The following is a 14,657-nucleotide window of genomic DNA, read 5'->3' as shown; positions in this document are numbered from 1 at the left end:
TTTAATAGTATATATGTTGTTTACATTTTTTTTTTTTTTTTTTTTTTTTTTAATTGAATAAGGAAAGGGCAACAGAGGAGGATATATGTTGTTTACATTATTACGCTATTAAAAACTTTTAAATGAACTAATACTATGTACACTGTTAAACGTTGTAAAATTTAATTGCTTCATAGCCTTCATCTCCAAAGAATCCTATTATGGAGAGCCCGACTACCTTATTTACTAGGAACATAAGACTCTCCTCAATTTACCTGGATTTCCAATAATGCAGCTATCAAAAGCCTAGCTTCAAAATCCACTGTCCATGAGATAAAAGATTGCCTTATTAATCATGAGTGACGTCAGGATACCAAGTATCACATGAGTTTGTAAAGAAATTATAATAAAATTTGTAATATTCAAATATTTTTCATTAATAATTATTGAAATAGTTTATTGGAGTCATGACATCATTTTTTAGGGTGACTACTTCAGCTTAATACAAACCATCCCAAAATCGAAACTTAACGTATTGAGAATTTCATCATTTTATAGCAGATATCTTAATTTCTCTCACTCATTTCAAGTTATGGTTTTGTAGTTTTTATGAGAAAACTTAATCAGTTAGAAACCACGTCTCATGAAACTGAGGTCACTAAATTATGGTTTTGCAACAAAGTTCATCAAAGAGTAATTTTACCCTATACAACTTAACTCCATTTAATTTCTTATGTACTCAAGAAAAAAAAAAACACTACACTTACCCTCAATTTACCACCCAATTTGCAATATTTTCTAATATTTCAATTTGGTCAATGTATTCTAATAATTTACTAGTGGGGTTACAATGTCTCCCTTTTGCCTCCCAAAAAGGATTAAAAAAAAAAAACCCTAAAATAAAAAATAAAAAATTCGGGAAAAAACAGTGGGTTAGTTTTTTTTTTTTTTTTTTTGGAATTTTTTTTATGAACATTTTTGTCTTCTTTAGGGCAAAGATGGGCATTGCAACCTAAAAAATAAATCGTATGTTAACAAAATTCAAAGATTAGGGCACATTACAACAAGAGTAGTAAATTTAGGGGCGTAAATATAATTTTCAAAAAAGAAAAGAATAGAACAGGCAAAAAGAAGCTGCCGGAACCCAAGGTGACAAAAGGTGTACTCCCCTCCAATTGCAAATACCGGCACACTGACAGAAAGTGCCCTTAAAAGAAAGCACACATTATCCGTCCGCCCGGCCGCCCGGCCAGATTACAAAAAAATGGGTATTCCACAAAGAGACCAAGGAAATCCAAATCATCTGCATCCAAAATATTTACCAACACAAATCACACAAACTCCTTTTCTGCTCTTAAAAACATTTTATTTTTTTATTTTTTATTTTTTTATTTTTATTTTTTATTTTTATAGTTTTGTGACCAATCATCAAAGCATTTCATTCATATATATATATATATATATATATATATATATATATAGCATAAAAAATTAATCATTAGTTTTTTTTTTTTTTTTTTACAAAGGAAAATGCTAAGTGTTCTTCTAGTGTTCTCTTGGTGTTCTCTCAACTGTGATGTGACTTTCAAAATTATCGTTGAATTTGAGATTATCATTATTGAATTTTAATCTATTGGTGATTTTAAAAGCTACATTACAGTTGAGAGGACGCCAGGAAAACATTAGAAGAACATTTATCATTTTCCTTTTACAAAAACTAATAAAAAAAGTTAATTTTTTAACTACCACGTCATCAAATTGTATGACAATTATATATCAATCTATCATTCAATTAAACTACATTACTAGTTACCAAAAACACTTAACACCATTTCAAGAGTAGCAATGCTCTAAGTTTCTACTTATTAAAAAAAAAAAAGGCAATGTCATGAGTTTCCGACAAGAAAAATGCCATGTGTACCAAATTTTTTATTAAGAAATGAGTATTAAACTGATGTGGCGCTCATTCATTAGTACCCGTAACATTTGTTTTATTTAATTGTTTTAATTATCTCTAATAAATGAGCTACACAAGGGAAAAGAGGGGATAATTCTAATGAGTGACTCCCGCTGCAGATTGAACTAGCCTTCGCGGACAAAAACTCATATTATTTGTTTTCTGACAATCCTACAATTTCCTACAAATAACAGCTATATATATATATTCTCAACAATTGTGGTACTGAAATACTTCCAAAAAAAAAAAAAACGTGTCGGTCAACGAATTAAGTAGGCATTATATAATAACGATAATATCAGAAATTACATTACAAATAGTATTTTGTCAAAGAGAAATAAATATGGGTTAATTCCACGAGCTTCGCAGCCTCTCTACCCGTCCGCCTCTCTCTCTCTCTCTCTCTCTGAAAGGTCAAGTCCTCCAAAGCCACACTACGCCACCTTCATATCTCCCTGTCTCTCTCGGTTGCTCTCCAACCACAGCAACCGCCAATTCCATAAGCGTAGATATACACAAAAGCTTTTTTGGGTTATTGGTTGGATTTAGCTTGGAACAAAAGCAATGCCGGCGCAGAAGCGAGGTCACGATGCGGCAGAGGATGATCCTGTGCAAGACACCCAGAGCAACCGCCATGAGCATCTGGAGGACGCGGAGGGTACGTCTGTTACTTTAGCTTCCCCCAAAATAAACCTCGCGAAGATTTTCACGACCGAAAGAGAGAGAGAGAGCTTTCGCGCACATTTTGTTCCGAGATTTTGATTGCTTCTTTTGCTTGACTTGTTCTTTCTTTTGTCAGAATCTGATCGAAGCGCTTCGTCGAGTAACGGGGACAACAAGGACGAGTGCGTTCTCTCTTCTTCTTTGTGCTTACCGTTCTGATAGACTGTTTTTTCTTCTCGTTTCTTCGTTGGTGTGTGTATGTGTATGTGTGTGGGTTTGTGCGAGTTATAGAGCTTCTTGTTGGGTGAATGCGGGGTTCGATCTGGGATCTGCGTGCTTTGTATGGTGGCACTGCTTCGTCGTTGTATTCTACATGTATTTTCTCAGGGAAGTGCGACATGGGTGTGTGGTCAGTGATAATTTTGAGTGAGTTTGAATGGTTATCGTTATGTTTTGTACTTATTCTGAGATGGGTATTGCTCTGCTCGCTCGGGTATTGTGGTGGACACGGCCGCGTCGGGTTCCACGAAGGTCGGTGGAGTTCGGGTTTGGGTCGTTTTTATGCTATGAAGAGCAAGAAAACGCCTGGGTCGTGGTGATTTTGACCCGAATTGGTATACATGCATGAGAGTTGGTTGCATGGTAGCTTCTGACAGCTTGATATTGGGATTTTGCCTCTGTGACGAAATTTGCATGGGGCTGCTGATCAGGGATCTTGTACTCGCATCGTGGTGTTGATTGCGTTTATACATGCATTTAATCTGAGCATGGTCCTTGTAGATTGCTGGAGAAGTTGGTTCAAATGGTCGCCTTATAATTGAGGACCTCCAGTACTGGTTATGTCAGTGAATTTAGGTGATGCAATTTTTCGTGGGCTAAGAAGGCGGGTTAATTGTTTTCACTCTGGGGTGCTGATTATTATGTTTACTTTTCAATTACCAAGTCTTGGAACCATGGTGCTTTTTTGTTTATGCGAGCTGCCAATTCTTGGGACCATGGTGCTTTATGTTTATATATATGAGCAGCCATTTTGCTGTCATCTGCCATGTGTTATTATATACTTGGATTGTTGTTCTGACCATGAATTTGATTCCTCTGAAATCTCATTTTGAGTTAAGTGAATCTCTTGCATTTAAATTGTAACAGTTTGATAGAGGTGCATTACTTAACCATCTTGAACAGTGAATTGATAGGCCTTTTCCCAAGACTCTATTGTTGATATCTAAAGGTGTTAGCATCACCCATATGCAACTAGATTTTCATGGTTTCTTTCATGACTCAAGAGATGCTCTCAATTTAAAAAGGAAAAACAAACATTGATTGATATGAATGCATCTTCCTGGTTGATATTATAAAATTCTGAGATAGAAAATCATTCTGTGAACAATGTCTTGATTACTCTTCTACATCTTGGGATATCACAACATATTAATTTGAAATGTAGAATAATTATAGCATGCAGAGTCTTGCTCTCTGGGTGTCTATGCTAGACCTACATGTTCATGGTTTTGCTAGAAAGTATGAGTCACATGTTTCTCTCAGTAAACTCTAATCTGTAATGGTGCTATATTGTCTGAGAATCTTGTTAGAAATTAACGACCTTTTCTTACTCAATTGCCCTTTTAACATAGTAATTAAGATGGTGTTGTACACTGTAGGATGACTGCTTCCCTCTGCTAGCTTCTGTTATTCAGTTTTTTACATGCACTTGTTCAATTTTACACATCATGCAAGATTGCTACTACTTGGGGAATGTTGTGCATTACCTTCCAAATCTGAAAAAATAACATCAAGCTGCTATTTTAAGTCTACATGGCTGTCCTGATTGGGTGTATTAACATGCATAAGTTAACATTTGTTGCTTAATTTGTTAGCGTCTAGGTCAGCTACATGTTTGACCCAGAGGGACCTTTGGGCCACACATGTTCTCTATGTGGGAAACACTCACGCTTGTTACCATGGTTCAGATTGGCATTTTAGGAAATCAGTTTCTCAAAATTCCATCTTGACAAAGGAGTTTGACTTTCTTAAATATGTTTTCTGGAAGCTATGATATTATCCTAACATATTTTAAAATGTTTCAGTTAGACCTTGAGGGTCATATTACCTCCCGAATCTCTTGTTTACACAAAGCTATTATTAGCCTGCTTCATAGTCATAGAACCTTAACATTTATTCCTTGCTAAAACATTTTCGTGAAAGTATGCAAGAAATTGCTTCAATATGATGCATTTCAATATTGCATCAACAACAGCATTAACATTCTTGGTTTCAATAAGAAATTGTATATCTCAAATTGCATGCTGAATCACATAATTGAGATGATTTTGGACAGAGTTAGTGGAACAAGCAGCAATCTATCCTTTTGTGTTAAGTTAGTTTTATAAATGTAATGATGACATCCATTGGCATTTTGAAATGTCTGACCACATGACTGCAATCTCACACATTGCAACAGCTTGTTATGGTACTTATTTTTATCTTTCTTGTGGCTTATATATGATACGTAACAACGTATTGGATGCATTTAAGAAAAACTAGCATAGTTAGATTTAATTAAGAAATACAACTATAGAAGATATTGGTCTTTTTTTTAAAAAAAAAAATTGTTTGTCACTTTGGGTGGTTGCAGGTGGGATTAACCCAAAGGTCAAACATTCTCTTTCTGTGGTTTCAGATCAATCTATTAGAATTGTTATCATTTATGTACCTGCTATTAAGTTTTATAAAACATGCTTGTGTATGAAATGCATATGAAGGGCGACCCATCTATTAATTAAGGGTAGAAAATAACATTCTTGATTTGCTGTTTGTTTGCAGATTTGTTGCAGTGAAACTGCCAGATATTCGTAAGGAAGTACAATGTCCAATCTGTCTAGGTATAATTATGTGATTTTTTGTTAAATATAAGAAACAGTTACTTCCAGCTGATTCTTAATTGCAGAAGAGCATAATGATTTGTTTTTGTTATATGTCCCTGGAGAAAGTTTTATTTTTTGGGTTCCAAGACTTGCATTACTTTTGAGTAAGGATGCTCCATGTATGGTCATGTGGATGAACATCATATATGCTTGGTTATATTATAGATATAGGTGGATATGTCCGATTTAGCATTAAATAAATATGGGTAGATGTGTTTGGCATACATAGTATTAGATAAATATAGGTAGATGTCTCTTGAAGCATTCAGAATATTACTATTTCTGAATTTCCATCATTTTGGACCTTTTTTTTCCTTACAAAAGTGACTAATTTGCTTCTAGTGTTGCACTCCCATTTCATTACATCAATATGCTGTTTTTGATAGTTTCTAAGAACCACATAACATATGAATTTGACCATTTAAAACATTCGGGCAAGGCCTAATAATCAGGTAATTGATATTTAATGGAAATTTCCTATGGCATTGTTTCAATGGAACCAACCAAGTGGGCATGATTAGCTTCAATATAATGTATCCCTATAGAGTACCTTCCATGCTAGATGTAGGCATATGGAGACTACTCTGTCCTCTGTATGATTTCCATGCCAGAGTCCTTCACTAGAAAAGTACATTTATGAGGCTATCTGCTTTGTTGATGACTATATTGTTCTCTGGATGCTTGAGAAACAACCTCTTCACCTATGTAAATCTCCAGGAAATCAGTGTATCAAATTTCACATGTCTGTGTCTTGTGCTCTGTCTGTAGACAATGGGACTTCCTGTTAGTGCTGTAACTGGAAATTCGTTATTTTTGCTTATTGCTTTTCAGTCTTATCCATAAGTAGGATACATGTGTCTATGAGCGGACTAGAAAAGATTTACTGCAAAATCCATGCTTTTAAGTGAGACCTAAATTCTTGACGTCCTTAGCTTTAAGTATGTTTTCTCATCATGCTATGGCGTAGATGTGAAGTCATTGATTCTTCACTGCTTTGAATTACTATTTTCTGCTTTTGTAGAGTAACTATTTTTAATAGAGCTTGTTACAGCTATATAAATATCAAATCAACTGAACTCAACTAAGCCATGAAATCATATATTTGGTGTTGATTTACTTATCAAAAAAAAATATATATATATTTGGTGTTGACAAAGAATTTGTATAGTTTATCATTCAACTCTTTTAGTGCTGTGGCCAAAAAAATATAAGCCGCACCGCATTGGTTCATGTCTCTAATTACTGCATGATATTTATTCACATGTACCATTCCACTCTTTCAAGGACCAGGGACTCTTGTAAGTCAATTGAAGTTGTATAGTTTTTGAACTATCCAAAATGTTGAGTTTTTTTTTGTGCTTTTGGCTACTGCATCATTCACTTGCTCATCGTTTACAAGTAAAGATTGTGGAAGCACCCAAAACGTCTCTGACAATAAAATTGTTTGTTGACACAATATTACAAATTTACAATGAGGATGCAGGCTATGAGCTTGCAAGCCTATCAGCTTTTTTTTTTTTTTCCTTTTAAGTTGTATGGCTCCTTTAACTTCTCCCAGACATTTCAAATATGCATGAAAATGAAAGCATCGATTTCCCTATTTTCTTATGTACAGGGATCATTAGGAAAACTAGAACAGTAATGGAATGCCTGCATCGCTTCTGCAGGGAATGCATTGACAAATCTATGCGGTTGGGGTATGTCATCTGACTCTCTTGTCTATATTTGATGTATCAGAACATTTGGATCAAATTTCCATCTACAGTGTTGGTTTGGATCATCTTATAAGTTTATTTAAAATTTTGAAGTATGAGCTAGAAGAATAATGTTACGCACCACACAAACATTTCACAAATATCTTACAAAGCTAACGTGGCAGGGTCTAGTAGCCCTTGGATCAGCCACTGTAAAAAAAAAAAAATCTAATGACTGCCTCATCGGCTTTGTGGGATATTTGTAAGATGTTTGCGTGATATGTAACATTTCTCAAGCCAATTTTTTTTTTAAAAAAAATTAAATTGGTAATTTTTATTCACTATAGGAACAATGAATGCCCTGCCTGCCGGACACATTGTGCTAGTCGTCGCTCCTTAAGAGACGATCCAAACTATGATGCCTTAATTGCAGCCTTGTATCCAGATATTGACAAGTATGAGGAAGAGGTATATGTTGGCCGATAAGTTGCACTCATACTAGTATTTGATTTACTGTCTCAATTTCTAATGTCTAGCACATATTATTGTGCATCTGCCCTAGGAATTGGCTTTCCATGAAGAGGAAAGGGCTCGCAATAAGCAGGTAAACTTTTCGAAGTTTAGCTATGAAGCCTTTTGCCCAACTACACACATTCTTTTGTTTTGGTATTCGTAAGTTCATTTACTTTTGTTTGTTGGGTCACATCTTCGGTGTCCCACAACAGTTTAAAGGAAGTCTGATTGACATCAAAAGAAAGCAAGGGGGAGGGGGGGAGAAGTCTTGTTTGTATTTTTCTATAAAATCACGGCATTCCTGTGATTGAAACCACATAGACAGAAAATTCCTAAACTCTAGATGATAAATGCCTTTATTTTTGTAGGTGAGTACCCTAACTTGCATGTTTTTATTATTTAAAACAGTACAGTGCCTTGTGATAAGAGTAGTATAATGGCCGGAAAATCATTGATTTTGAGCAATCAAGTATTGATGTTCCTCTTCGATTTGTTCACCAGCAGAACCTTTAGATGTCTAGTTTTTTTACTCATTCATTGCAGCAAGACTGTAATATTTAGCTTTATTTGGATAGATACAAGCTTCCATTGCCCAAACTCTTCAACGGCAGGCAGAAGCTCTGGGTAAGAAGCGGTATACAGTTAGGAGATCACGGGGCTATCGAAATTTGAGAGGAAGGAGAAACTATCGAAATGCTGCTGAAAGTCCAGGATCCGATGACAACGAGGATGTGAATGGTAATGATGGAGGCAAAGATTCATCTTCTGCTGATGAGCACACAGAAGTCAGACCCAAGAGAAGCAAAAGATGGGGAGGAGCTCGATTTTCTCAGCCTTCTCCTTCAGCTGCTGATGTAGATGGAGGCGGTGATGAAAATGATTCTGAAATAAATCGAGAACCCATGGGTGCATCTGCTGGACTTGTTGGCAGCTCAGAAAGGCTTGCCTGGGGCAAAAATGGCATGCGGAGTCACACACGGTATAGCAGTATGAGTGGTGGAAATGGTAAGAACGCTCGGAACAGCCGCCTCTCAAAATTAGCTGATTATCTGCGGAACTTAGAGGAAAAGGATGATAAGGTAAAGTACATTTTGGATGATGAACTTGGGACTCGGCTGTAATGTGGAACTGTGAATTCCATTTGTGGCTTCAAATTGGCACAAACTGTTGACTATGCCGAATAGTCACAATAAGTTCACAGCCCTTTTACGATGACTGTTTATCATCAATTTTTTATTTTGGTGGTGGGGTGAATGCTATATGCTTCTAGCTCCCAGTTACACAAAATTTATTGGAAAATAATATTTTCCTTGTTATTTCAGTTGACTATCAACCTCATGCTTGTTTCTTTGGATGAACAAAGTATCCCACGTTTGGAGAGGCCCTACCTTTGCTGCAGGTCCACCCTGTCAGTCAGACAACTGTGCCAGGTGTTATTCCTCAATCCTATACTCTGTTTTTCATCTAATTGCACTTCATCACATTGTAAAAGCTTCAATCACCACTACTGGAACTGGTTCTCATGCTTGTTAATACAGTATGTAGCAGTCCAGGCTGCATTGGAAGATAATGAAGTTGTACTATACTTGGTAAGAGAATTACATTCCAAAATCGACCTTTCAACCTCCGCAAGTTCTCCACTGTCCAAGTCCAATGTAATTGATCCGGGCAAAGATAAGTTACGAGTTCTAGGGGAGGAGGAAACTCTGGCAGGACTTATGACAAACTACTTTATTCATGGATATTTGGTAATCATTTCTTCTAGAACTTCATTAATATATTTTACACCTGAAAAAACAGACAAAGCACACGGTTTCGCCTTATATACAGTCGTTTGTGCATATCTTCTGGCTTGTAGTTGGAACACTAGATTGATCCTTTTGTTTTGATTGTGCTCTTTCAGCTTCTGGCATACACAAGGAAGTCGTGGAACTCGAATTTTCTGACGGGTTTGTCATGAAGAACAACAAGATTTCTCATATTTTGTTTATCAAAGTGTGGTATATAGTTATACTGACAATGGGAGTCTGTGCTAATAGATAGTTTCAATTCTCTAGGCTATTTTATATTAGGACCAAATCAAAGCTTTCCCAGGTTGGAAAGTACACAGAAAATGAACATATTAGAATCAGAAAAGTTGTTGTCACACTAAAAGGTTCGTTACCACTTTCCACAAGCATCCATATAGATTTGTCTAAGTAACCTAACCGTCTCTATATTCCCTTGAAAGTGCAGTGCATGCTTATATTGTTCTTTCTACTACTGCTAATGAGCTCAAATCAACCAAACAAGAGTTTTCATCATATGGGGCTGGTTTCATGGAAATCGTGGACATTGAAGTGCCTATCTCTCTGTTAAATTACGTCTACAAAAAGATTTCTGTGAAACACAATCACTTGCATGGGACGTTGATACAACAGAAATAACAGATAGAAGCTTGCTTGTTGATACTGGAGATTTGATTTAGATGTGGATCAGATTTCGAACTTAATGACCATTAAAAGTTTTGATTTTTAACATATGATAAAAACATCTTTCTTTATCTTATTAATGGTCACAGATTTCATGATCTAAATCCTTACAAATCTTCGGCCTACAAATTTTAGACAAATAATGTTATTTACTATACTTTTATCTCATTGCGTTGATGTGACAATATTGATCGGCCTTTAAAAAACAAGGGCTAATCTAGTGAGAAAGGGTGGGACAAGAGTGTAGAATATAACTTTGGGTGTTCTAATGTTAACCCTATTTAGTAACTTCTATATGGTTGTGTACAAACTTACCCTTTTGTGCTATCTAATGAGAGATTTAGAAGTCAACTTGGAATAACTTAAGAAAAACAAAAACACCATATCATACCAAATCTACTATAAAAAAAAAAAAAAAAAATCTTTATTTGCGTTTTGTTCTTAACACACTTCTTCAGATTTAATTTAAAAAAAACTAATGTGACTTGAGTCAATCAGCACTGCCCAACTATGACCCTATTGCAACTGCCTAGGTTGGACTACGCTAGCACTGCCCAAGTTGAGCCTTACCACCACCATCCTTTAGTGTGTGTTTTGGGTTTCACGCACCTTTTCATATTTGGTTGCAAAAGAGGGTTGTAGTAGAGGAGAAGGATCATCTCCATTTCAAATGAAATAGAGGAGGTCTATTTATTTGTTTTAAGATGACATTTTTGTCCAAAAAAAGTAAAATGGCAAAATTGCTCCTTAAAAACAACTAACATGTTCCTCTGAAATGATCCAAGTCCGGAAGTAGAACCCTAGCAAGATGACCTTCATAAATGCTATATATGAGCCTCATTGTCCACTACTTCACCCCATCAACAGCACTTATGCATGAGTCGCGACCGAAAAGAGAACACGATGAGTTTATGGAAAAGGTGTGGGCAACATGGAGTGGCCAGGGTGGAATCTTCTAGTGTGGTTGGTGGCGTCCAACTGGGCAATGACATGCTCGGTGTAATTTCTAACGTCGGAAAAGGTTGAGAGAAGTATTCTATGTTTTGTTTTCATGTTCCAATCTGACTTATCAATCTCTCATTAAAAAGTTAAAAAAAAAAAATTGAATTTGTCACACCACCCTTAGAAATTACTCCGTTTGTTTGCTAGTATGCGACAATGATGATATTTTCAAGCCTCTATTTAAATACTCCTTAATTCTTATCCTGAATTTCACAAATCTCATTGGAAGTGCCAAGGACAAGGTCAGGTCGCATCAGAATAGGTAAAACATCATATTGCTATAATTTTTTAATCCATTGTCGACATTGATGTTATGCATAATAGATATGTGTTCAATCTAATCTTTTATACAAAGACAGGACCAGATCCACACCCACAATCTTCTTGACTTTTTGGTTAACATTGCCAATAAGTGAGAGACAAGACAACAGGTCCCTCCTTAGTCCTTATCCATTAACATCTGGGTCCATTGCCACGTATCCTCGTTGAAAATTCTTAACATAATACAAATTTGTAGTGGAAGTTGACGTGAAATGGGCAATGATTAGATTATATGATGAAACATTAAAACCCACAGAAATATTTAACGTACGAAATTACAAAACAAGAGCCAGTTCATAGAAAACATCGTTCGAATTAACATTCCACTGAATAAAAAAGAGCTCCAAAAAAAAAAAAAAAAAAACAGAACATACAAATACCATTTATTTTACTAATTACAACAACGTAGCTTATGATCACCGCCGTCCAAGGCAGATCTGAGATACAAAGATCAACGACGGTGCCATCGTTCCACACCTTGGCATTTTACTCACAACCTTACTAGATTCGGGCCCAGAAGAAAAGCAAGCCTAGTTAGGAAGTACACGCAGTCACAGTACCATTAAAACGACACGCTGGTGGAAAAAAGACAAAAAAAAAAAAAAAACGCTATTTACAGGATGAAACCCTCCGTAATCGGCCGCCTCCTCTTTTTTAACGATGATGCTTGCTCCTCGTCTCTCCGCTGTAGAGCCTGCGATCACATACAACCAGTTACATCTTAGTACAAATCAAATCAAGCTAAAGTTTCTTCTTTCACATTTTACTTATTTATTACTCCATTTGCTCAATTTTTCAGGACAAAGAGTTCTTCCCACCTGTTTGGAGAAACCTTTGATCGTTCCTTAAATTTCAATCTATGACGACATAATACATTTATTACTAAAACATTATAATTATTAATATATAATAAAATATCCAAAGGCATCAATCCGCAGTAATTCAATCGGAAGTGAACCACACTCAAATCTCCTCCCGTTTGAATCTCCTCCCGTTTGAAGGGTCTAAAGACGCAAACCGACCGTCAGTATAAGAACACTTATCCGTACTTATCCATCGAGAGCCGCACAAAAAGGATCTAACCTTATAAACCGTAAACGCTCTCAAGTTCAAGAAAACCATAGCCTAACTCAAACTCACAGGAGGATTTCGTTAGATCGGGCGGAGGAGAAGAGAATCCACTGCTTGTGTGCATGTACACGTGTGTGAACTGACGAAAGTGAAACTCACGCGCCACACATAAGCGCGTACGGAAAATAGTATAAAAAATGTCCTAAAATTCCAAAGAATCTCCACCGTAAGAGCGTGGGCGGTCACGCGCAGCAACCCACTCTTTGCATGGAATATTTTTGTACGTACCAGTCGTAGACAGTGGGAGAGTTGGGCTCCGGCTTGTCAAACATCTGATGAGCACCTAGGGTCTTAGTGGCAAGGTTGCTCCCGGGGTTGAACACGCTCCTCCACACGTTGTCCTTACGCGGCACCGATCCCGGTGTTGTCGGCGTTATCGGTGTCGACGGTGTCGCTGGGCTCGCCGGCATCGACGTCGACCTCAGGAACTTGCTTCCCTCTCCTTCCGCATCTAACACTACGCACAAACCCACCCACATATATATTTAATAAGTACACCAAGAACACAACTTTAACGACATCTAATGATCTAAAGCAAAATTATATTATATCTACCTTGGACGTTTAAGGGCTTGGCGGTAATTTTCCTGAGCTTGCCGAGGCCACGCTCAGGCTGAGGTCCGGCGACGACATCGTCCCAGAGCTTTTCTAGCAGAACCATCTTTGCTGGTAATGGACCTCAGCAGCAGGTAGATTTCTTTATATAGAGATCTGGGTGCTTAAAATATCTGTGTGCCACCAATTTTAGACTCGCAATATTTCCAGATGGTTGTTTTTTTTTTTTTTTACTATTTCCAAGCACGTTTGACCACTCAGAAGCCAAATTACACAATTAACTGTGACTGGCGACAGGAAAAATGTGAGTGGGAATAGAGGGATGGGATGGATAAGGGTAAAGACTTGGCAATGCGGGGCCCGCAAATAATATCTCTTTAGGATGAGATGGGAGTAGGTTGGGCGGCTGATTTACGAGTTTACCCTTTCTAATTAGACAATCCTTTTGTCTGGTTCCTCTGAGCCAGCGTGGGGTCCATGATGGTGTGGTGCAGGTGGGACATGTGGTTTGGATGTGTGTCGTGTTGGGCCCTACACCATTGATCATGGGATTTTGATTCCGAGTCTAATTATGCTTAAGTCTTAATGGAGTGATTAGTGCACTACTTTTTCTTTTTCTTTTTTTGGATTAGTGCACTACTGCTTACTGATTAAAGGTGGTTGATTTTGAGTGGGTGTTTGAGCGTGTGAGCCAAGTGGGATTCCAGAGAAGGATCTAGAGTTGGCTAAGACATTGAGGATATTATGGTGATTTTGTTGGGGATTTTAGGCTCTGCTTGGTGTCAATTAGGACCGAGAATATCTATATTAGAATAATATTTTTATCTGTTCAAAAAATGAAAATACAATAATATCTCTCAAATATAACTAACTGAATACTCGCTCGTTTATTTAAAATGAAGTGGATCCTATTTCGTAGGTAAAGACTACAAATTATGGATACTTTTCCGTTCATTTAAAATGGAGAACATCCTATTCCGTAGGTAGAGGCTAAAAATTGACTTGATATTATTCATTAAAAATTGAAATTTTAATATTTTTTTTTTTTATCTCAAATTAATCATTTTTATTACAATTCAAATAAAAAATAACTACAAAATAAAAATTTTCACTTTTCTATATATATATATATCAATCAATTTTTACTACCCAAAAAAAAAAAAAAAAACCCAAGCCCTAAAGCTTTACCAAACAGAATCTTAGGTTAAGGGTGTCTAGTTTAAGGGAAATCAAACTATCAAGGTCTTCAAGGTGAATTTATAAATATAATAAAGCAACTTTTCTTTTTCTTTTTCTTTTTTGAAAAAAAAAAAAGAAAAAAAGAAAAAAAAGAAGGTGGCCTTGTCTCAATTGGTGTCTTTTTCTGTCAAGATTTTGAAGACAATTTTTTTTTTTTTTCTTGATTTTAGAAATGACATGAAAAATAAATAAATAAATAAAGAAAAAAGAA

General features: G+C 36.3%; 2 protein-coding genes across 4 annotated transcripts; one reads left to right on the top strand and one right to left on the bottom strand.

Moving 5' to 3' along the window:
* Positions 1-2,286: 2,286 nt before the first annotated feature.
* Positions 2,287-10,030, top strand: LOC132170471 (putative E3 ubiquitin-protein ligase RING1a). 3 transcript variants are annotated; one of them, XM_059581466.2, is made up of 10 exons: positions 2,287-2,594; positions 2,736-2,781; positions 5,420-5,478; positions 7,136-7,217; positions 7,562-7,682; positions 7,777-7,818; positions 8,303-8,806; positions 9,050-9,157; positions 9,266-9,475; positions 9,631-10,030. In XM_059581466.2, the coding sequence occupies exons 1-10, from the start codon at positions 2,501-2,503 to the stop codon at positions 9,685-9,687; spliced, it is 1,323 nt and encodes a 440-aa protein (XP_059437449.1). In that variant the 5' UTR covers positions 2,287-2,500; the 3' UTR covers positions 9,688-10,030. The 3 variants fall into 3 exon arrangements, with proteins under 3 accessions (XP_059437449.1, XP_059437450.1, XP_059437451.1); XM_059581467.2 differs by lacking the exon at positions 7,777-7,818; XM_059581468.2 differs by lacking the exons at positions 2,287-2,594; positions 2,736-2,781 and adding an exon at positions 2,794-3,454.
* Positions 10,031-11,879: 1,849 nt separating this feature from the next.
* LOC132171717 (auxin-repressed 12.5 kDa protein) lies at positions 11,880-13,343 on the bottom strand. The gene is made up of 3 exons (XM_059583101.2): positions 13,208-13,343; positions 12,881-13,109; positions 11,880-12,215 (listed from the first exon to the last, which is right to left on the bottom strand). The coding sequence occupies exons 1-3, from the start codon at positions 13,311-13,313 to the stop codon at positions 12,176-12,178; spliced, it is 375 nt and encodes a 124-aa protein (XP_059439084.1). The 5' UTR covers positions 13,314-13,343; the 3' UTR covers positions 11,880-12,175.
* Positions 13,344-14,657: the final 1,314 nt, after the last annotated feature.

The sequence above is a fragment of the Corylus avellana genome, chromosome 1, assembly GCF_965113065.1.
Source record: "Corylus avellana chromosome 1, dhCorAvel1.hap1.2, whole genome shotgun sequence".
Classification (NCBI taxonomy): domain Eukaryota; kingdom Viridiplantae; phylum Streptophyta; class Magnoliopsida; order Fagales; family Betulaceae; genus Corylus; species Corylus avellana.
This window is presented reverse-complemented; position numbering and strand designations above follow the sequence as displayed.

What these genes read in the sequence shown, in the direction of transcription:
- LOC132170471 (XM_059581466.2), top strand. Translation starts at nt 2,501, where the DNA reads ATGCCGGCGCAGAAGCGAGGTCACGATGCGGCAGAGGATGATCCTGTG. An exon ending in ACAATGTCCAATCTGTCTAG is followed by an intron (nt 5,479 to 7,135) that starts GTATAATTATGT and finishes TCTTATGTACAG; the next exon opens with GGATCATTAGGAAAACTAGA. An exon ending in CAGTCAGACAACTGTGCCAG is followed by an intron (nt 9,158 to 9,265) that starts GTGTTATTCCTC and finishes TTGTTAATACAG; the next exon opens with TATGTAGCAGTCCAGGCTGC.
- LOC132171717 (XM_059583101.2), bottom strand. Translation starts at nt 13,313, where the DNA reads ATGGTTCTGCTAGAAAAGCTCTGGGACGATGTCGTCGCCGGACCTCAG. An exon ending in CAAGCCCTTAAACGTCCAAG is followed by an intron (nt 13,110 to 13,207) that starts GTAGATATAATA and finishes GTTTGTGCGTAG; the next exon opens with TGTTAGATGCGGAAGGAGAG. An exon ending in TCTCCCACTGTCTACGACTG is followed by an intron (nt 12,216 to 12,880) that starts GTACGTACAAAA and finishes ATGTGATCGCAG; the next exon opens with GCTCTACAGCGGAGAGACGA.